This window comes from Nelumbo nucifera, chromosome 8 (genome assembly GCF_055504915.1).
Source record: "Nelumbo nucifera cultivar China Antique chromosome 8, China Antique-T2T, whole genome shotgun sequence".
In the NCBI taxonomy this organism is placed as follows: Eukaryota; Viridiplantae; Streptophyta; class Magnoliopsida; order Proteales; family Nelumbonaceae; genus Nelumbo; species Nelumbo nucifera.
This window is the reverse complement of record NC_142656.1, coordinates 3,228,668-3,252,585: the sequence shown is the minus strand read 5'-3', so window position 1 is coordinate 3,252,585 and position 23,918 is coordinate 3,228,668. Positions and strand designations below refer to the sequence as shown.

Sequence of the window (23,918 nt, the reverse complement as noted above, 5' to 3'; positions counted from 1 at the left end):
GAGAATGAGAACTGCGAGAGAGACAAGAGAGAGAGGAATGGTAGAGAGAGAGGGAAGATTCACCGCCAGAGAAAGGGGCGACTGAGTTCACTAGTGGCGCGGTTGATGCCAGTGCTTGAGTTCGCCGGTTCTTGAATCCTGAGAATATGCGAGTGCGTGCAAGTGAGAACTGAGAGAGAGAGAGAGAGAGAGAGAGAGAGAGAGAGAGAGAGAGACGACTGGTGCTTGAGTCTGCCGGTGCCTGAGCTTGCCTGCCACCTCTAAGACTGAGAATAGTGGCTGCTTGCTTGGATTCACGCCGGTTATTGAGAGTGAGAATGAGGAGAGAAAGATAAAAGATGAAAAGAGGGAATAGGAAAGGTTAATCGGCTAGGGTTTACAATAAAATACAAAATATCGGGTCGGGCCGGGCTCGGGCTTTAGGCCCGAGGTCAAGCCTTTGGGCTAAAGTTCATGCGCAAGCCCGTCCGAGGGTCGGGCCATGCTGGGCTGGCCCGTCGAGCTACCTGACCCATGAACAGGTCTACACATAGCTATTAGATGCTCAATCATCGAGCTTACCTAACGTGTGCCTACTACATCCGGACCCTAATGAAAAAGGCAAATAAGGACAAAGTGAGATAACTGACATGTCATGTCGAGAAAACTACCAAATAGAAAGGTTGTTTGGGAAAGTTTCCCATTAAATGTCATTCAACATTCAAATATTTTCAAAAGTACAAGGGGACATGTATAGAGGTGTAAATCGGATTGTACTGCCTACGGCCTGCATGACAAACTACGGGCCATGCTAGGCATGACCCGATCATATGGGCCATGTCTAGCCTGGGGTTTTAGGTCCATGGGCTGGTACGACACGATACAATTGAGCGGGCCGTGCCAGCCCAACACGACCCATATATTTATACTTATATACTATATATAATATACTATATGTATATATCTTATATTATATAATTTATTAATATATATAATTTTATTATATTATTTCATTTTATCATTTCATATATAAACAATTGTATACACAAAAGTTCATATAAAATAAAATTTTAAGATTTTTTTTTTTATTTTTGCCTATTTTTTAATTTATGTTAAAATTTTCATTATTTTTTTTCAAAATTTTTAAAAAACATGGCTTGTCCTGGTCCACAGCCCTTGACACATGGACCAGCCTGACCCGTGGCATGGCACGGGCCATGGGCCATGCCGAGCTAACCCCCAAAATATCCCAAGGAAAGAAAGCATGGGCTGACTCAGCCCGCGACACGGCACGGCCTGCAGTTTACACGAACAGCATGCAGGCCGTGACATATTGGACCAGCACGGCCAGATTTACAGCTCTAATCCTGCAAATGTAACTTTAAACCCCAAATTACGGTTTAGCTAGTTCTGAAATTTTTTTTGTCGATTAATACAAAATGTTAATAAGATATATGAGAATCACTTCACCTAAAAAAATTATATACAGGGACCATCATCGACGTTTTAAATCAAAACAGCAATTTGTATTGATAAAACAAAAAATGTTTAATGTAAAAACAAAATTCTCTCACAAATTTGTTGATGAAACCAAAATGTTTAAGGGTAAAGACAAAACCTATATTACAGTGATCTATCGATATCTGTCAGTTGATGATGATGTATAAAATTAACATGGTATACACAGATAGAAAACCAAGATGATCCCAGCTAAAAAGCTAATACTCTATGGTGTTATTTGGAACACATGCCACAAAAACAAAAATTCTAGAATTCAACTGAACGTGGGTATTCTAGTGGTATACAAACGCAGTAATCCACCTCAACTTGTTCTCTCTCTTCCATTTTTCCTTTTTTTTTAAAAAAAAAAATTAAAAAAATAAAGAAAAGCAAACATAAGACTACCCGAATTCACTCAATTTTTTTTTAAATCCCAAATCAACTTTAGTTTCCTTTTTATTAGGAAATTAAATGTAATCACTCTGGATAGAGAAAATGAGTTTCCGTTTGAAAACCAGCCCGACGATGGCACGAGTCTCTTCTAGTAGTAGAATTATAAATAGGAGGTGAGACTGTTTGCTCTCTGCACTCTCACAAACAAGTAGGAGAGGGTAGGAGCCCAATTAAGGAAGAAAAATCCCCCAAGTGCCTACAAACTTATTCCAAGTCTGAAATAATTAATAGTCCAAATGGGTAGAAGTCCATGTTGTGTGAAAGAAGGCTTGAATAGGGGAGCATGGACGGTTTACGAGGATCAGATTCTCATTGACTACATCACCACTCATGGAGACGGGAAGTGGAAAGAACTTCCTAAAAAAGCAGGTAAGCCGTAAGCCAACTGTTCTCTCCATGTATAACTTCTTTTCTGCTGCTGCTTTTATGGTTACAATATTTCAATTTTCATTGTGGGTGCGTTATATAATAATTGTAGGATTGAATCGATGCGGGAAGAGTTGCAGGCTCCGATGGTTGAATTATCTGAGGCCAGGTATCAAGAGAGGAAACATTTCCGCAGAAGAAGAGGAGCTTATCATGAGACTTCATAGACTTCTGGGTAACAGGTACATGATTTGCTCTTCCCCCGTTAACCAATGCTAGTTGGACTGAAGTGAAAGCCCCAAATAGAGAAGCTGAATGAAACCTATAGATTCTTAGTAAAAGCTAGTTAGTCCATCAAAATTCCCCTCAACACTGAGACCAATCTCCTGAAAATTGAAACCCCAGTTGTTCTAATTTGGTGGTTTGAATTGATGATGAACACTGAGAAAGGAATTGATGTGGTGCATGCATGCAGATGGTCGCTTATAGCAGGAAGACTACCGGGGCGAACGGACAATGAAATAAAGAACTACTGGAACACCAGCCTAAGCAAGAAGTTGCGAGCAGGTGATCAGACACCAGAAAAGCAAGTAGTTATTAACAAATCCAAAGGCAAGAAGATGGTGGAAGCAGCTGGGAATTCCGCCTTAAGCACGTTGTCCTCCAAAGTCAGCCAAGAACCACCGCGTGTGATCCGAACCAAAGCTGTGAGATGCACCAGAGTCTTCTTTCCACCGCAACAAGGGAGTGAGTGTCATCATGTTGATGAGACGATGATCAATAAAAGGGAGGAACCTGCATTAGCTTCTTCTTCTTCGGGTTTCAACTGTACTCCGTCGACGTTGTCGTCAATAATCCAAGCAGACGGTGACTATTCGAATTTTCTGACAGACTTGGACATTGGCGAACTACTTTCTATGCCGGATTTCTTGCAATTCTGTAGTGAGGGGATTGATCATCAGGAAAATGACAATGTGATCATGGATGGAGAAGATTTGCCTTGGTTTTCAGATTATCCCTTCTCTGCCCCTTATGAGATAATGCTTCCAGAATCAACGGATGATCGATGTAATACCTGAGAACTCTAAGGGATATATCATATATATGACGATACTGTACTACTGCTAGCTCATTCAAAGCTATCTAGATAGCTAGCTACCAGCGGATCTTAATTTTGGAGAGCAATACATTGGCTTAAAGAAATAAATTGGTTAAAAAAATAAATAATTTTGGAGCGGATCTTTTCTCCATTTGTAGAAGGAATAGCGCTAATGCATCTTATGTACTTGCTTAAAGAAATAAATTGTAGTTATATATTCCTACAATTAAAGTTCGTCTTCGGCCAAAGTGATTAAGGGGATGTTTAATTGGAATCGTGGCCGTTTTTCAAAAAAATGGTGCCACGATGGATCTACATAAGCGTTTCAACCAACGCCCATGTATCTCATTGTTTGGTTTAGCTGATTATTAAAAAATTGGACATGTCTCAAAAATTGGGACACCACCGACGTCAAATTTGGTGTTTCATGCATCGGTGAACTGTTTCCTTCAACGGTTGACTGATGTATATCCTATTTGGTGCTTATCTGTCAGCACGTACATGAAAATCACCTTACCAAACAACATAGTATTGCTCACTGCCTACATGACAGAAGCATTTTTTTGTAAAAACAAGTTTTTGAAACATGGACATTTTTTCTTAAAAATTGGTCTCGATAAGTGCCCACGCTACCAAACACCATGAAAGCTTTTACTTTGGATGCAACAGACCGACGTCAGTTGTGAAACATCAAGTTGAATACATAACTTCAAGTTCACATCTGCGCCCCACAATACTCCACACCATATCCCTACCTTGTATTGGGAACATCTCCCAGTGATATCTCATCATCTCCCACTCCTCCTTTTATTGATGGTCGGTGGATTTTACACCTCTTCGGTTGCTTCTTTTCTTTTCTTTTTTAATGGAATCCCCTTCCACTTTTAGTATTAATAGGTAAGAGCAGATGGCGTGTACAAGCATTAAATGTATATGATATAAGTCATTTCGGTTTAAGTTTTTATAATTTACACAGGATTCAAGTCTAATTATCTGCTTATATGGTACCAGTGTAATTAAGGGCATAGACTTGGAGAGGTTTGCAATTAAAACGTAAAGATATAATTATATAATCAAATTTAATAATAATTATTTATATATTATAGACATTTAAATAATGAAAGATACATTTCATATGAAGTTTTTGACATAGTTGCTAGTGGACCCCCTTTGTTAGAATCTTCTAACAAGGAGCTCGTTCTCAACAAGGAGCTCGGACTAAGTATAGCGGTCTGGAGTTCGGGTTCGGTAGTGAGCTTGGACTTACTTCCGATATTCGTTTTGGGTGCTCTACTGTCCCGAGCTGCTTGTCTTTACCACGTGTCGGGTGATCGCGAGGTCGGGCCAAATTAATACTATAAACACATTAACACCACAAATTAATTAATTAATTAATAGTATACAAGAGCCAGCAGTCAAAGCTCAACAGAGCAATTAATAGTATATAATTAAAGGCAATCTCCTGACTGTAATTAAATTTGTTTTACCTCTTAACAGCAAAGAAGAGATATTACGATTATTTCCCCACAACGATACTGCTTCCAAGAAGGGGAGAGAATGCCCTAAACCCCAGGGGGAGTCCATCATCGCCAAGATTGTTCCCACCCACCCACAGCTCCTTGAGATTGTGCAGTTGACATAAAGCTGCAAGCTTGAAGATGTTTAATTAATTAAACATGCTTGCACAGATAAACATCAATCGACTGTTGGGGGCAACAGTTCACCATTGCATGAAACGTCAAATTTGATGTTTCATGCAATGGTTGTGCCCCGATTTACGATGCACAAACGTTTTTCAGCATTTTTTCAAAAAACGCTTAAACCAAACAATTGTATATGTGGGTGTTTGTAGAATCACCTACATGGATCCTATGTGGCACCGTTTTTCAGAAAAACGACCACGCTTCCAAACATCCCCTAAGTTTTGGGAGGTCACGTCTTGTGATTTCTCAGTCGATCTCATAAAACAAACAAATGAAAATAAATATTTAATGGAAATATTTCTATTTTCCCATCTCAGTCGGAGTCATGGTTTTTAAAACCGACCTGAAGATCAAACTAGTCAGGGGTCTGATTACTAGGTCAAACGGTCCAATCGTTTGAACTGAATGATTGACCCATTTTGACCAAAAAAATAAAAAATAGTCAAAACTGTTCGAATGATTAACCGCCTAAATCAGCGGTTTACTGACTAAAATCAACGGTTTTTTGAGAAATCCCTGTTTTAGGGAAAAATGGAACCCATCACCTGACCATTCCCGATTTTTCTAGTCCGACCGTCCAGTCGGGTCCAGTTTTGAAAACCATGGTCGGAGCAACCAAACAGGTGATCAGTGTTAATGAGGTCAGAAATGGAAAATCAGGTATGGTGGATATTTAGACGTCGCCATGAATGCGGGAGCCATTCCAAATTAGCCACGTCGCCCCCTGTTTGAATTAATTCAATCCTAGTCTAGGAATTTTCTAGGACGATACAAACGTGTGTTACTGTGTGTGTATTAAATGTTGTCTGGTTTTTTGCAATCATGTCACGGTTGTTCTTATAAAGGGTGGTTGGAGCTGGGAGTCTGCGAAGCCTGTAGCCTTCAACATGTCCAAAAGAGTGAAAGCACCGGTAACTGAAAGCGGAGACCGGATCTACTCCTCACACTTGGCGCCTCACACGCTCATTTTATCATTGAGAACATCTTCCGTTCTTATTAGTTATTATTCATAAGAGATGTTTCCAATGCACGGTGGATGTGCATGTGAGGTATTCATTTGTGAGGAGCAGACTTTGTCATCCAATTAAAAGGGATCCTTCAAGAAATTATATATATTTATATTTATACATCATGCGTGACGGGATCTGTTCCTCACAAATGGGCACTTTATATGTACATCTACCATGCATTGGAAACATCTTCCATGAATAATAATTAATAAAAATGGGAAATATTCCTAATGAGTGATAGGATGTGCATGTAAAACACCTGTGAGGCGCCAGTGTGAGGAGCAGATCCTGGACTTTTCTCATTTGTCTTGTGAATAGGAATCCTCCCTCGTGCGATTAAACCACTGGACCATCGATCTTTAACTTGCAAACGCCACTGTCCTCTGCCGCTCTGCGTTTTTTTTTTTTGTTTTTGTCTACCTGCAGTTAATACTTAATACGGTGCTCTACTATTCATCTCCAACGCTTTCTATATTTGAGCTGGACCGCACTTGTCCACAATGACACTGTATTTCGTCCTATTCAATTCAGTCACATGCACCAATGTGACTGAATTGAATAGGAAAGATAATTAGATCATATAAAAGCAAGGTTTAAAGTATCAGAAATGTAAGGTGTGTCAGAAAGATAATTTTAAGAAATGCATTGGATACACTTTGGACATGTATATATACGGACGAAAAATCAAGATACACATAAATATGCTAAAAAATGCAAATAAATCCTAAAACATATATTAATAACGATAAATAAGTTATTTAAAAGTAAAAAAACTGTAATTTAATGGTCTATATAAAATTCGAGATATGAAGACACACTTAGTAACTATTGACAAATGCTGGAATAACTAAAACGTAAAAAAACAAAAAAAAAACTGAAATGTATATTGATATACATTAATTTTAAAATAATCAATATAATTTATCTTAATATTTATTAATACATAAATTTTAATAATTAATTCTAACATTTATTGATAAGCATATATTAAGAAAAAGAGAAACTTTACTTAAAAATAAAAAATGCATAAACTTATAGCAAGCAAATGGGCGTGGCTTAGTGGTGATTACTTCTAATTCTTAAAGTTTAATGGCTAGGGTTTGAATCTTGTTATTGTTAATTTGAAGTTTTATACTAACAAAACGAATTTAATGAGAAAGAGGGTTGTTAATTAACGAAATTAATGAGAAGAGAATTTCAATTAGGCGCTAAAATTGAAATTCAAATTTAAAATTATGCATAATTAATGAGAAAGAAATTCATTTAAATGTAGGAATAAATATAAAATTAATGAGAAATAATTTTTCATAGAGACAAGACAAGAAGCTTGTATCATATGGAACTTAGATTTCTGGCCTATTCACTTTTCTACCCACACTACTCTACCCGCCCTAAATTACAGCCACACCACACGCATCTCACAATTCAAGATGGTGATGTGTGGCTGCAAATCATGGTGAGGTGCGGATAGAGAGTAGTTGGCAGGAAACGTTTCTTGTGGATAGGATATTAGCGGGAAAGTGAAAAGTGAGAACTTATGGGTTGTCATTATATTTTGCATTCTTTTAATTGATTTCTGTTTTTATTTTGTGTGTTTTTAATTTTTAAATTTTTTTATTATTTAATTCTGACATCATTGGTTGATAGTTTAACATAAAAAGTTGAATTATTTATTCACCATCAAATTAATAGGAGAATACTTTCATTTTAGTCCAATTTTAAATTTTATATTTCATTTCTAACATCAATAAAACAATTATTATTTATCATATATATTTTTATTTAATGTGGTCAATATAAAATATTAAAAATGTGCCCAATACTTTTTTTTTTTAATTTTTTGCTCTATTTCCATTTTAAAAGTTCTTGGACCGTTGGAAATTATGGCAGGTGTTAGATCCTGTCAAATGGGTAATGTAATGAAAACCCCATTCAATCAATGCGGCATGGCAGGAAAAGGTGACAAAGAAAGGAAGAGTTTGGCGTTATCCTTCCCACAGGCCACAGCCACCTCACAGCACACTGCAGCCCTACATCTGTCAAATGTTTTTATTCATAGGGAGATGTTCCCACTACATGGATGCAAGTGCTGTGAGGTTGGTGCAGTGGCCGAGTCAGGAATTTTGTTTTGTGTGAGGCAAATTAAAGTTTTAAAGAAGAAAATGAGATAGGGAGCTGAAGAAATATAGGGTTTGAGGGAAAATGGCCTGAGAAGGTTTGGGTCTAATACAAATTTTTTATTTTGAGAGTTGGAGTGTTAAAATTAATCCTTTACATACGTTATGTTTGGTTTGAAAGAAAGAGTAGGGAAAGGAAGAGAAATGCAGGAAAATCTATACAAGATTTGTAGGTTCAAAGTACATTTGGGGTAGGTGCTAGCTCAGAATTGATGCCAATTTATGGGCGGGTATGAGTGCATAGGATGTGGTTTTTGGACGTTTTGAATGTTTATAGTTGTGTAGTGGGAATCAGAAATCTGCATTGGGTCTGTCCGTACTTCTCTGAAGAAGAAAACCGGTTAATCTCATCAGCTTTATGGAATCGTTTTAGATTTAAATGTTGTTGGTCTAATTTTGAAAAATTAAAGAAAGGGTGTCAATATATACTTGGAGTTTGGGAGCCATCTAGTGGTGTCGAAGGTTGACCTTGGAACTCAAGTTTTGCCTTCAAATCTATATTTCTCTCTTTTCAATATAGGCATTACTGTTTCATATTTTGATTTATTATTGATGAGGGTAGATTTGGTCCTCCACTGACATCGTGACATGTGGTATCTCAGAACAGTTGGACGACAAGTCGACACCACATGGGCAATGACTTGCCTTAGTTGAAATGATGGAATCTTACTTGGTGACCTACCTCCGCCGACCTACTAGAGTCCTATCTGGTGACCTCATTTACAACTCGGGCACCTCAATAAGGTTGCTAGGAACACATTGTCCAGGGCCAACATGTGGTACTTCGTCGTTAGCGATCCAAGTGACCTCGGTGCGAGGAGCAACCTCCCTTGAAGACTTGCTGACCTATGGTACTTTGTTAGTACCAGTTGAAGTGAACTCGGCGTGAGGAGCGACCTCCCTTGAGGACTTGCGATTCGATTAAGGTCCAGGTGACGACCTACGAGATGTGCTCACTGACCCCCTCCGTGTGTGTATCCTATCACTCTCTGGTCTTCCAGAAGTTAGCTCCTGCACCGAATGTTTTGGAAAAAACTAAATAAGGCACAAAGCCTGATCTACGTGCGCCACTACCTCTAAAGACCTCGGCCTGGCCAGCCACGACTTCCCGGAGATATTGGATGTGGTGCGTGCAGCCCACAACAACTCAACTATATAAAAACTCCTACCCCTAGAGCACAAAGTGCGTGCGATTACTTGCTTACTAGCTTACTAGTTCCAAACTTTGAGCTCGCTACTAACTGCTAGTTTTTTAGGTTAATAAAAAATTGAACCGATCTTTTGAGTTTTCAAAAATATGAAACAATTGGAATTTTCAGTTCGAATTGGATTTTTAGTTTTTTTTTATTATTATTGAGAAATGAGAACCCCTAGGTTTTAGTGTTTTTCAAGTGATTGATTGATGAGAAAAAGAAGAAAGCATTAATGTGACATGATGATCCATAATAATCGTGGGTTCAGCCCAAAAAGTGGTGATGACCCCTCAGGCTGATTGATATTTATAAACATTGGTGATGCTATATATTGCTGTCTGGCTTGATCCTCTGGGGTTTGGTTGGCAATTTTTGATGCATGCATAAATTTCACATCAAGTATTTATGCTTGTTTGACAACTGGGTTGTGTCTGGCCCAAATTTATATTTTTATGTTTGATGCATATATTGTGTATGGATTTTTAGCCTTCTTACCTACTTAAGGAGTGTATAGGATCAAATGCTTGTAACTGTATTGGTAAAACTAGTTTTTAACATAACCAATCAAAAATAAAAATAAAAATTCTTTGAGACCATTTTCTGAAATTTTGAATGGGCCCATGCAATTTAAATTCTTCAAGTCAGGAATCCAATGTACATTGATTTTTTTTTTTTTTTTTTGGTATAGGTAAATGTGTAAGTGGGACTCATTGATGATAAATACACGTGTCAGTGTGTAACGTGTAGGAGGGGACTACATAAAATCTTATACAAGAAAATGTATGGTGGAGTTCATTTTAATATTTTGCGGAGATAAATGTGTAAGTGGAACATGCAAGTACATGTTTGAATGTATTATTACATGTGCATAATTGTGATGTATAAGTATGTTTGTCAAATGGTCTTTCATTATTCTAACTTTTGATAAAATTTTTGAAAATAATTGTAACCAAACAGTCTTTAGTCTTTGAAAATCTACTTATAAAAGATCATTGGTCTTATGAGGTCTTGAAGTTTTAAAAGATCTTCCTAAAAAGACTTGCCAAACACCTCCACAATAAAATGACTGATAAAAAATTGAAACAATTACAAAGTGATGCAGATTCTGATTCATATAAAGCCTAAACAACCTTATAATCTTTCACATGTCAAAATATATCCTCCTCTATTGCTCTCTTCCACCAACATTATCACCTTTCTCTTCTCGCTGTGGTCTATATATAATGGAAACAAACACATACATAGATTGATGGGAGGAAGATATTAACCTAATTCTCCTTGACAGTTGAAGCACGTGCATAGAGGGTATAGGTGTTCTGAAGTCTGAACCATTAAATCATCACTTTGGACTCTGTTGGATTGACCACACATAATTCCATAGCCCAGTCCAAATCAACTCTCTACTCCAACGCCAGGCTATGACCTCGTGTCTAAATTGAAGGTGAAAAATGACAAGTGTGGTCTTGACTCTTGAGCAATGCACAATATTAATTAGGGTAAAAGATTTAAACGTACTTCTCTTCAAATTTTCCCTTTTTTATGAATTGGACTAAAACCTCCCCAACTGGATCATGTCATCAGACAAAGACCTCCCTTCCAATTAATTTGCATATGGCAGTACAAGTTGTTAATTTTTTTTTAAATGTCCAATTTTATCCTTTTTATGGTTTTTAGACGATTCATAAAAAGAACCGAAATCCTAGAAATAAAACACACAGAGACATAAATCACAGAAAGATCAAAGACCAACAACCTCAACCGAGCCATTTCATCAATTGTTTTTATTTTTCCCTTGTATGGAGAAAAGAAAATATATGTAGCAGTAATTTTCCCATTTTTTAATCATGGTGGAGAATGGCAGCTTTGTGGCTTCAAAATCGAAGCAATCAAAGGCCCATTTGAGAGAATGGCAGATGGGCACTAAGATGGCAAAGAAGCGCCCTGACTGAATGAGACAAGAATGATGCAAAAGCTTTTTGGATGAAAAAGTTTAAACAAAACACGTACATTGGCAAAGAGAGGCCTGAAAGAAATGACGCGGACATTAGTTCTTGCTATGACAAAAGTCTTCTCTTGTATGGTATGCTATGGCATATGGATCAAAATCTCATGAGCATCCCTTTTGGGGGCTATGTGTTGCTGGTCAGGTCCCACATAGTACTGGATTCATCTTTCTTGGACCTTTTAGCATTTCTCAAGTTTGTGTCATTTGTAAAGATTTTTTGAGTTGTTTTTTCTATAGTTTTTAAAACTGTACCCCACCGGACGGTTGGAGCGGAAAAATTAAGAACTGGTCAGGTGATCGGTTCCATTTTTCTCAAAAACCGAATTTCCTCCTAAAACTGTTAATTTTGGTCAGCGAACCACTAAACTGGGTGATTAACCGTTTGAACGGTTTTGACCATTTTTTATTTTTTTTAGATTTTTTTAATATTTTTGTCAAAATGGGTCGAGCATTCAGATCGAACGATTAAACCGTTCGAACTGGTAACTGAACCCCTGACCGATTCGATTTTAAAAACCTTGGTTTTCTCCCAATGCTCTTGGTTACATGTTTTGTTTTAATCCTATCTTGTTTAGATTGCTTTTACACTTGTTGGTTCCCTTTCCTACTGTTACATTTACAACCTTGTAATCTGAGCATTTATGAATAGAATTGCCTTTAGGCGTAACAAAAAAAGGTTAGTAACCCTTGTGAGTTTTTATTTAAACGACTGTTTTGTCAACAAGCACTATCATTGTTGAATTCTTTTAGATTGAAAATTAAAAAAAAAAATAGCAAGGGTAAAATATGACATTTTAATGATTCCATTAGTCAAAAGTGTGATAGAGGAGGTTTCAATATTTATCCGAAAATTGAACAGAGGTTTAAGTCTTTTACCCTATTAATTAATATAACGCATGGCTTCGCCTGGACAACATTCAAATGGACAAAATTGGTTGGGACCCTCATTTCCCACCTCAACGATAGATGATGCTTAGTTGATTTTCAGCCGCATATTTATTTTATTTGGGCTTTTGATAAATATAAAGTTTTTTTATTTGACTTTTATTGATTTATTTATCTCATAATTTTTTATTGATTTGTATAAATAAAAATAATAATAAGTAGAGAATTTATCAGAATATAAGGGATAGTGTATTATACGTAATGTTTTTGATAAATAAAATAAAAAGGGAGAAAGATGGTTCAGCCCAGCGTTAGGATTTTTAGACTTGAAGTATAGGGGTAGTGTATTATACGAGGGTTTTTTTGACATTTTAAATCTTTATAGATTTGTAATGGAATTCAAAAATCTGGATTAAGCCTATCCGTGTTTTTCTGAATAAAAAATCACTATATTTATGAGAGGGGTCAAATCATATTTTTTTTCAAAAAATCTAATATATACAAGCGGAAAATGTCCACATGGTCCCTAGTCCAAATACAATTTTATAATCGACAGATTTGTAGCAGCCCAATAGGATGTTGACGACTTTGGATTCCCTCCTCACAAAATCCTCTCATATCCACCCTCACAGCATGTGCTAGATATGCTTTCTTTGTTGACAGCTTTAATGAATAAGGCAAACAAGGAATAAGTGAGATGACCATCATGTCATGCCGAGAAAACTACCAAATACATACGGTTGTCTGGGAAAGTTTCCCGTTAAACCTCATTCAACAATCAAATATTTTCAGAAATATAAGGGAAGAGGTCCATGGGCTGGTACGACATGGTACGATCGAGTGGGTCGTGTCACAGCCCAGCACAGCCCATATATTATATATATAATATAATATGTATATATTTATAATATATATATTATATAATATGTTAATTTTCAATTTTATTATATTATTTCATTTTATTATTGTATATATAAATAATCCTATACATCAAAATTTATATAAAATAAAATTTTAAATTCTTTTTTATTTTCTTGTCTATTTTATAATTTATGTTAAAAATGTTATAATTTTTTTGAAAATTTTTAAAAGACATGATTTGGCCTAGTCCACAGCCCAATTTGGCCGATGGACCAGCCCAACCCACAGCATGGCACGGGCCATGGGCCATGTTGGGTTTACTTCAAAGTATCCCAAAAAAAAAAACACGGCACATCCCACACTTTGCACGGGCCGCATGTGGGCCATGACAGGCTGGCCCAGCACGGCCGGATTTACAGCTCTAATCCTGAAAATGTAACTATTAAACACCAAATTACGGTTTAGTTAGTTCTGAAATCTTTTTGGTCGATTGATGCAAAATGTTAATAAGATATATGAGAATCACTTCAACTAAAAAACTTATATACAGGGACCATCATCGACGTTTCAAATAAAAATAACAATTTGTATTGATAAAACAAAAAATGTTTAATGTAAAAACAAAAATCTCTCCCACAAATCTGTTGATGAAGCCAAAATGTTCTAGGGTAATTAAAGACAAAACCTATACTATAGTGACCTCTCAATATCTAATAATGTATAAAATTAACATGGTATACACAGATACACAACCAAGATGATCCCAGCAAAAGCCAATAATCTATGGTCTTATTTGGAACACATGCCACAAAAACAAAAATACTGGAATTCAATTGCACGTGGGTATTCTAGTGGTATATAAACGCACTAACGCAGTAATCTCTCTCCTCCATTTTTCCTTTTATTTTGAATTTAAAAAAAAAATAAAGAAAAGCAAGCATAAAGCTACCTTAATTCACTCAAAATCCTTTTTTTTTTTAAAACCCCAAATCAACTTTAGTTTTCTTTTTATTAGGAAATTAAATGGAATCACTCTCCTATAGATAGAGAATATGGGTTTCCGTTTTAACATCAGCCCGACGATGGCGCGTATCTCTTCTAGTAGAATTATAAATAGGAGGTGAGGCCGTTTGCTCTCTGCACTCCCACAAACAAGTAGGAGAGGGTAGGAGCCCGCCAAATGGGTAGAAGCCCATGTTGTGTGAAAGAGGGCTTGAATAGGGGAGCATGGACGGTTTACGAGGATCGGATACTCATTGACTACATCAACACTCATGGAGACGGGAAGTGGAGAGAACTTCCTAAAAAAGCAGGTAAGTCGTAAGCCAATTGTTCTCTCCATGTATAACTTCCTTTCAGCTGCTGTTTTTTTGGTTATAATATTTCAAGTTTCATTGGCGGGTGCGTTATATAAATAATTGTAGGATTGAATCGATGCGGGAAGAGTTGCAGGTTCCGATAGTTGAATTATCTGAGGCCAGATATCAAGAGAGGAAACATTTCCACAGAAGAAGAGGAGCTTATCATCAGACTTCATAAACTTCTGGGCAACAGGTGCATGATTTGCTCCTCCCCATTCACCCAACCCCATTAACCAATGCTAGCTAGTTGGACTGAAGTGAAAGTCCCAAACAGAGAAGCTGAAGGAAACTTATAGATTCTAATTAAGTAAAAGCTAGCTAGCTAGCTAGCTAATTAATTCAAATTACGCCTCAACACAGACACCATGCAATCTCTTGAAAATTGAAACCCCAGTTATTAATTGTTCTAATTTGGTGGTTTGAATTGATGATGATGAACACTGAGAAAGGAATTGTTGTGCTGCATGCATGCAGATGGTCGCTTATAGCAGGAAGACTACCAGGGCGAACAGACAATGAAATAAAGAACTACTGGAACACCAACCTAAGCAAGAAGTTGCAAGCAGGTCATCACACACCAGAAAAACAAGTAGTTATTAACAAATCCAAAGGCAAGAAGATGGTGGAAGCAGCTGGGACTTCCGCCTTAAGCACGTTGTCCCCCAAAGTCAGCCAAGAACCACCGCGTGTGATCCGAACCAAAGACGTGAGATGCACCAGAGTCTTCTTTCCACCGTAACAAGGGAGTGAGTGTCATCGTGATGATGAGATGATCAGTAAAAGGGAGGAACCTGCAGTAGCTTCTTCTTCGGGTTGCAACACTACTCCGTCGACGTTGTCGTCAATGATCCAAGCAGACGGTGACTATTCGAATTTTCTGACAGACTTGGACATTGGCAAACTACTTTCTATGCCGGATTTCCTGCAATCCTGTAGTGAGGGGATTGATCATTAGACCATATATAAGGCGTGGATTCTTTGTCTCTTATTTCAGTTTCTAATTTGCTACCCCAAAATGCTTTCCTTTTATTTGGTGAAATGAAACACCCTAATGAAATTGAAATCACATTTAGGATGTGTTTGATTTGATGGAAAATGAGAGAAAAACAGAAAGTTGAGGGGCAGTTTTATTAAGGAACTTCACAATATTTGATTAAGAGCTTCCCCTCATGCAACTTTCTGCTTCTCCCTTATTTTCTATTAATCCAAACTTAGCCTTAAGATAGTCTTTCTGATATGAGAATTAGGTCTTGTTGTTCAATCAGTCTTTCATAGAGGCAAGACAAGAAGCTTGTATCATATGGAACCTACATTTTCTATTCACTTTTTCTACCCGCCTCTCACAATTCAAGAGGGTGATGTATGGCTGCAATTCATGGTGAGTAGAGTGTGGATAGCGAGTAGTTGGCAGGAAACATTTCTTGTGGATGGGATATTAGCGGGAAAGTGAAAAGTGAAAACATATGGGTTGGGTCCATCACCAACTTGCAAACTCCAATCTTAATAAATTTGGCCCAAATCCGCTTAATTTGCCCCAACTTAATGTGTAAGTTGAGTCAACTCAGGAACAATTTAACCCGTCTATAGTCTAATTCAAGCCACTCGAGCCAATTACTTTCTAGTCAAGTTTCTTAACTATTTCTGAATATATTGCATGAATTATCAAATCTTAGAAACCTGGCTTAAATTTATCAGTTTTCATGTTTAATCAGTACATATAAAAACAGTCACTTTGGGGGTACTCATGGTAGATTGGTCTTCATTGTCCATTCACTTGTTGCCATATTTCTCTTTAAATGTCTACTCCATTTTCATATCAGACAATACTTAATAATGGCAGCATTTTTAAAAGAAAAGTTACATTCTAATTTCTAAATCTTTCAAAATCGGAAAGTTCTTAATATAAAACAAAAACCTCAAATGGTGATATCAACTCTAAAGGTTTTAACAATTTCCAAACATGCACACAAACAGAAAAATTGAATGAAAAAAAAAAAAACAAAACAAAAGAGAACTTGGACTTTGTTTTCAAACACACACCATTCCCGGAAACCAATTGACCAATATTTTGATACTATGCTTGTCTTACAACTAGTTGACCATTATTAGTTTACATGTATAGTTTGATGCTATGTTTATCTTGCAATAATTTGTTTAAATATTATTTTTAATATTGCTTATAAATAAAATATCAATTTTTAGTTTTTTAATTAATTTATTCCAATTTTTGTTGAAATTAATATTTTTTTAGTTAATATTCAATGGTTGAAGCCGTTTTTTTTCAATTTATATTTATCATATAAATCATATAAGTTAGACATTTATGATCGACTGTATAGATAACTTCATAAATTGTATGTGAGATACATGAAATCAAAAAGTGTGGTGTGGATCAATCTACATTGCCTACAGAATGCCACTGTGAGTGTGAATTGGTTCAGCCCACATAGTCCTTGCCATAGGGTGTGGTGTGGACCAGTCCACATCCATCAATTTCTCATCCACACTACAAAACACCCGATTAGATGTTTGAGATCTATTCAAACCATTAACTCATTTTTATTTTTATTTTTCAAAATGTCATGGGTTGATCTGTTTGAACCAAACAATTGAGCCACTAACTTAGAAACCGATGGCCAAAGTGGTTCCGTTTTGGGTTGGTTTTTAAAGCCTTGCTTAATTGGCTTAATTTACTTATTTAGATTGATTAGCTTTGTTCATTTAATTTTTTTAATGAACTTAATTTCCTTAGTTATTTTAATTTACATATTTAATTGCTTAATTTGCATAATTGGCTTAATTCACTTAGTTATCTTAATTAGTGTAATTTATTTAATTTACTTAATTAATTTCATTAAAGTGGATTTTCAAACTTTGAACAGGACCACATAAGCATGCTTTTATTATTTTATAATGAATAAGCCACCGGTGTTTCTAACATCATTTGTTTTTGCCTTAAAGTGGTATTTTCATCATAATTTAAAGGTGAAAATAGCCATTTGAATTCTTTAGAGTCTAAAATGTTTTTTTTTTTTCATTTTTGCAAAATTTAAAGGATGACAAAGTCAAAAATAAAATTGTGCATTATAGTTTGTTGTTATCCAATTATTGTAACTAATTTAGTTTAGTTTTGAATGGTGGAGTTGGGTGCAATTAATTAATTGAATTTATGCTAGGTAGGTGTTGTTTTCCTATCTGTGGAACATACCTGGTCATGGGCCGGGTAGCCCGATGGGTCCGGCCCGGCCGACCTGATCTAAGTTGGGTTTGGATAAGATTTCAGGCCTGTGGGCTTGGTATCCGGCCTAAAATATTGGGCCCAACTTTTTTGGGTCATGCTCAGGATTTTTCAAAAAAGCATAACCCGAGCCCGAGCCCGATTTAATAATGTATTTTATTAATAAAAATATATTTTATATAATAAAAAAACATATATATAATTTGTTTTTTTATTTTTCATCTCTTTTTTCAAATAATAATGAGACTTTTCATTATTTTTTAAGGTTTTGATGTCTTTTAGTATAAACAAAACAGTTTTTAATTGAATTAAAAAAAAAAAATTTCTTCTTTTTCAAATTTCTAACCGGAATCAAATTCAAACCCAGACTTTGAACTTTATATGAAAGTCAAACTCACGCTCAAGAGCCGATCATCGAGCCGGACTCGAATTTAACAAAGCCCGACCAGTGAACAGGTTTACTGTGAAGTCTTTCCTCATGTATTTATTTATGTTAGAAGTCAGAAGACAAACAAGTTGGAAAACAAGTGTATCAGGTTTAATTGGTGAGTCATATTCAACCTATACGAAAATCTTTATTTCAGTTTTAAATGTTTTGTCGGCAGTTAACCATAAATTTTCATGGAGCCGAGATAGGTTACTACTCTACCGGTCTGACACGCTTAATAAGAAATTTAGAAGGGAAAGGGTTTCAGAGTATCTTCAGTGATTCATGGCACCTAACTCATTAATGTCCACTGATGTTGTCCTTCGACCTCCTCCTGCAATAACATAATTAATGGTCGAACTTCTTAATTATTTCTTATTTTATTCTGAACCGTACCAGTTTAATTAGTTGTTTATGGAAAGACAGGATCACTATCAGCCCCAAATTTCAAGTACATTCATCATCTGTTCTTCTTCTTCTATTTCTTCTTCTTCTTCTTATTATTATTATTAAGTTTTAGAGAAGAAGAGCACTGACCACTTTTTACTTATTAAATAATTTGTTCCTTCTTTGCCAAGTGTTGGAAGGAATCTTACTACCTTACTGTCTACGTATCAACAACACCAGTCCAACCTTATACGCCATAACTCTTGGACTCTTGTAAACCCTGTCTACAAAATACGTTCCAATTAACACCTTATTAACATTATATATCTCATGCATGTTAGGAACACACCCGGATTTGCAAACTCAAGACAAATGAACAGTGGGTGGGAACACACCCGAATTTGCTGCCACAAAATTTGACAACACCGATCTAGTTGCATATTGAGATAATCCCCCAAATCTTGCCCACACCGTCAAAGTAAAAGAATCTATCAGCACATAGAGGTGTAAAGTGGGCTGTGCCGGCATGGCCTGTAGGCGGTTCATGTAAAGTGTAATCCGTGTCGGCTGGCCCGTGGGTCGTTACGGGTCATGTTACCCTTCTTGGTGAAAAATTTGGAAGCCGGCCCGATACAGCCCATGGTTCAGGCCCGTGGGCCGAACCTTGGGCTAAGTCAGGCCATGCAACCGGCCAAAATTTTTTATTTAAAAAATTAACAAAAAACTTAAAATTTTAATTTTATATGAATTTTGTAAATACAATTGCTTATATATACAATAATTAAATAAATTAGTATAATAAAATTAAAAAATATATTTATTTCATTAATATATTATTATATAATTATAATTTATATAATATTATATAAATATAAATAATATATATGGGTCGTGTCGGGCCATGCTGTGGGCTGGGCCGTGTTAGCCCGTAAGCCGCGGGCAGCACAACCCACTAGGTTGTGCCATGCCGTGTTGGCCCATGGACCTAAAACCCCAGGCCCAAAACGGCCCACATGATCGTGCTAGGCCTGACACGAACCACTAACCATCGTATCAGGCCATGGGCGGCACAACCTGATTTACACCTCTATCCGCATATTAAAAATATCTTCATGTGAATTTAATATATATCTACGGGAGATATTGGAGAATCGGGCTCCATTTACTAAGATACGACTTATAGAATCACATATTTATAAAAAAAAGACTATCTTCTAGTTTATTTATTACAAAAACACCCATATAATTTGCACTTGTTTTAGTTGATTTACCTCCCATCAAGACTTGCTTCTATTTCTGTTTAGTAATGGTCACTGTTCCTCTTAAAATGATGTGAAAAGGGCTTAGCTTCATGGATTTTTATTTCGAAATACCTTTATAAAAAAACCCCAGTTTTGGAGCTCTTCCCATCCATGCCCCATTCGGGGTGGATACCCACACGGATTAGGGAAACGAGGAAAATTGCCATTCTTATCCTGATTTTTTTATCAATAAATCTTAGGGGTGTTTACGGTTCGGGTAACCGAACCGTGGGTCTTTTTTGTGAACCAAACCGGTAGTATCAGTTTTTGGAAAACTGGTAATCAGAACTGAACCAAAACCAATCGGTTAACCGATGGTTTAGTTCGTTGGTTTTTCAGTTTTTTTGATTTTATAATATTTATTATAAAAATATATAATAAAAAAATATAAATATATAATATATTATGAATATATATAATGCGTATTTATTAATTTATAATATATAAAATATATAAGAGATATATATAATATGCATAAATATATAGAAAAATATGTATACCAGTTGGTTCGGTTAACTGTCGGTTTTTTAAATTGGTTAACCGAAACCAAACCGGTACCTTCGGTTTTTTAAAAACACCGAACCAAAACCAAACTGACCAGTTCGATTAATTGATTTTTCAGTTCGGTTTTTAGTCGATTTTCTTGGTCGATTCGGTTTTTCATTTTTTTTTTGCTCACCCCTAATAAATCTGTCCAAGCTCCTGGGTTCGGGTGAATAAAAACGATTTGAAACCCGAATGATATAAAAGAAATAGAAAATGGTCATTTACTAGAACACCCCCTATAGTTTCATAGATTTACTTGAACCTACCCTATAGTTTGAATTTTACTAAAACATCCCTTATAGTTTGCAACCTATTTACGTAATCCACCTTTCATTGAGAAATATATTTGTTTTGTCATCTGAAAATAGTAACATGATCACCTAAACAAAGACCAAAAGTACCCCTAAACTGAGTGGCAAATGGTCAGGGTATTTATCCATGGTTGTTTATTCCAAAAGTACCCCTAACACTTTTTTTTTGTATAGAAAACAAAGTTGACTAAATAGAGAAAAATAATGTGGTTGTCCATATTTTACTAGGGGCGGGCAAAAATGGTATTTTTGTTTTTAGTTTCTTTTGATTAGATTTATTTGAATGGATGTTAGGGTTAAAACTACCATTTTCCACTTTTATCTAATGGAAGGTGAATTAAGTAAATTGGTTGTAAATCATAGGGGATGTTTTAGCAAAACAAAAACTATAAGGTAGGTTTTAGTAAATGCATAAAACTATAGGTGGTGTTTTAATAAAGGGTAAAATATAAAAATCTCCCCTAAAGTTTCTGACAATCATAAAAACCTCCCCTATGTTTTCATTTTAGCAAAAACCTTCCCTCTATTTTTGAAACATTCAACAAATACCTCAGTTCCATCAATGACGGAAAACGTTAAAGAGATAATTTTTTTTCAAAATACCTATTTTATCCTTTTATGAACACTGTTCATCTTCTTCCTCACGATGCACGTACACCGATCATCGGACGCACGCCAAGTTTGCGGCTGATGTCAATCACCAAATCAAGTTCTTGTTGCTCGATGACGATAACTGTGTTTAGATTGAGCTTCCTTGCTATCAAAGAAAGCGAGATGTATTCCATGTCTTTATAACCGTTGCAGACAAGAAAAGCTTCTGGATTGCCTTTGCACAGACAACTCATCGCAAGGAGGAGCTCGGGTTTTGATCCAGCTTCGAGGCCGAACGGGAGGGGCGATCCAAACTCAACAAACGTGAGCTTTGTGACATAATCCAGTTGCTTTGAATCCCCTGGAATTGCTTGTACCAACCGGAGTGGTCTTGCCCCTGTTTCCTCAAGATGAGAATAATAGAATGACCACAACATCTGTATGGGATCCTTAAGAAGGAAATTCCGTTGAATCCAATGTCCATTTGGAAACTGACCCCGAGCTCCTCCACCTCCCTCCTTTAGAAAATAACTTTGGGATCCAGCCCTCTCTCTCTCTCTCTCTTGATTTCTACATATCGTGTTAAGAGTATTATGTTCCTTCAAGCTTTCTTCGAGAAAGGCTGATTGCTCTTTGGAGTCTCAGCTTCTTCCTAGTCAGACCGTTCTCCTCCTCGTCATTGGCTCTTGAGAACGCTCTCTCCGCCTCAACTTTCATTTCCCAAAGCTTCTGTGTCTTTCTTGTTGCCTCCACTACCGCCTCTATAAATGGAAAAATCCATATGAAATGATGAAACAGTACTGTTGGGAGAAGAAACTGCGGCCCCATCGTCAGCATCCTTTGTCGTGGGCAACCGATTGGCGTCGAACCCTCTCACCGTTGCCCCTAGGTGACCCGATGAACCTGCCTCAGAATTACCTGCGACGGCCCAAAACCCATCAAGACAAATAATACTTGAAGACGCCTAACAGAACAAATATAACAAAACGAAAGTGAAGATATCGGTGGATGCTTGGCCGCATCAGGTATTACCATTTTCAGTTGGCCGTGGAAAGCATAGCTACGAAGAAGAAGGCGGGTTACGAGGGACGGGACCAGGAGGGAGAAGATCAAGTTGAATAGGCGGATCGTTAGAATCCTTTTTCTCCTCCTCCATTTCATCTGCATCCCTTAAAAGCAGAATCCCGTTCATCAGCTTCTAGTTTCTCGTCCTCTCTACTGTTAACAATCCCAATTCCTAAGCCCATGCAAAACCCTAATCCTTTGGCGCTAACCTTATGACTCTTGTCCGCAAAAACGAAGGCGTTGGAGGCGTCTCCCAAGCTCAAACCCAACTCAGTAATGGAAGGGAGATTTTTGTCAATTTTTTTAAAAGTCCAAGGGAGGGTTTTGTTAATGTAAAATTATAGGGGAGATTTTTATGATTGTAAGAAACTTCAAGAAGGGTTTTTGTATTTTACCCTTTAATAAATGACCCAATAAAAAATAAGAAGAAGAAAAAGAAAAAAAAAAGAAAAGAAAAGGAACGAGCTGGTGGGGGGCAGCGCTAGCTGCGATGAATCAGGTTATAGAGCAAGAATACCAATTGGATTTGGCGATAAAAATATAAACAGAGCTATCATGAAACGCACATGCTCTGGTTTTCTTGCTTTGTGGGTCGGACCGTCGGACCTACCATGGCAGCACTCACTTGCTTCTAGAAACCATTTTCTTTCAAAATCTCTACTTAACATTCAAATTCTGTTGGTAGTGTGAACGTTGAATCATCTACCCCAGGAAACCCTTTTCTACTTTGTTCAGTTGAAAACTAGTGAAAGAAGCAATTAGTCAAGCTTTAAGAAAATAGATCGATCTGTGTTCTTCTCCCATTTCTCTTTAGTTTAACATGAATTAAATATGGGTAGGTGGTGTTAATGATCATCACATGACGTATGACAGCGGATCCTGATCCCATATTTACACGCATCAGAAGGAGCATTAGCATGCCACGTCGAAACATAAACACACTTATTCTATTGTGGATTTGTCTCTTTTGCTTTTGGGGTGCTAACTCAAGTTATTATCTTATTATCATGTGGAGCATGCATCTCATTATTTAAATATTAGTTCCTGATTAGACTTTGCTAGCATGGGATTCTGTCCCCTTTTATGTATATATACTATTTATTTAATTATATTTGTCGTTTGCTATGTATCGTAGCTAATTAATATAATATAACCTCCCTGATTTAGACTTTTGGCAGAGTAAATGATAAAACGGACCATGTGCATATGTTATGTAATAAATATACATGTTCGATTTATTGTTTCTTATGACTAAGATGATAAGACACATGTTTGGGTAAAGGTGGCAAAGGGTATTTTAATTTGTGGGTGAAAAAGTGATGAATGTCTCCATCCAAGGAGAGAGAGAGAGTCGATTAATTCTGTTATTTTCCTTTTAAGAAGAATCCAAGCCATGGTCGATGGTCCAAGGCCCATAGCCTATGGGGGTGAGAGGATAAGGTTGCGGTTTGGGTTCAACT

General features: G+C 36.5%; 1 protein-coding gene and 2 pseudogenes across 3 annotated transcripts; 2 read left to right on the top strand and 1 right to left on the bottom strand.

Annotated features, from left to right (window-relative positions):
- Positions 1-2,055: 2,055 nt before the first annotated feature.
- Positions 2,056-3,522, top strand: LOC104600798 (transcription factor MYB1-like). The gene is made up of 3 exons (XM_010263931.2): positions 2,056-2,301; positions 2,411-2,540; positions 2,774-3,522. Exons 1-3 carry the CDS (start codon positions 2,169-2,171, stop codon positions 3,375-3,377), a joined length of 867 nt encoding a protein of 288 aa, XP_010262233.1. The 5' UTR covers positions 2,056-2,168; the 3' UTR covers positions 3,378-3,522.
- A 10,855-nt stretch (positions 3,523-14,377) lies between these two features.
- On the top strand, positions 14,378-16,077 carry LOC148789563 (transcription factor MYB1-like; annotated as a pseudogene). Its single transcript, XR_016079895.1, has 3 exons — positions 14,378-14,544; positions 14,656-14,785; positions 15,067-16,077. The product of XR_016079895.1 is annotated as a transcription factor MYB1-like (transcript).
- Positions 16,078-21,269: 5,192 nt separating this feature from the next.
- On the bottom strand, positions 21,270-22,793 carry LOC148789562 (uncharacterized; annotated as a pseudogene). Its single transcript, XR_016079433.1, has 2 exons — positions 22,426-22,793; positions 21,270-22,311 (listed from the first exon to the last, which is right to left on the bottom strand). The product of XR_016079433.1 is annotated as an uncharacterized LOC148789562 (transcript).
- Between the last annotated feature and the right edge of the window lie 1,125 nt (positions 22,794-23,918).

Coding starts and splice junctions, on each gene's coding strand:
- LOC104600798 (XM_010263931.2), top strand. CDS start 2,169: ATGGGTAGAAGTCCATGTTGTGTGAAAGAAGGCTTGAATAGGGGAGCA. Junction 2,302..2,410: donor AGAACTTCCTAAAAAAGCAG/GTAAGCCGTAAG, acceptor TAATAATTGTAG/GATTGAATCGATGCGGGAAG. Junction 2,541..2,773: donor CATAGACTTCTGGGTAACAG/GTACATGATTTG, acceptor GCATGCATGCAG/ATGGTCGCTTATAGCAGGAA.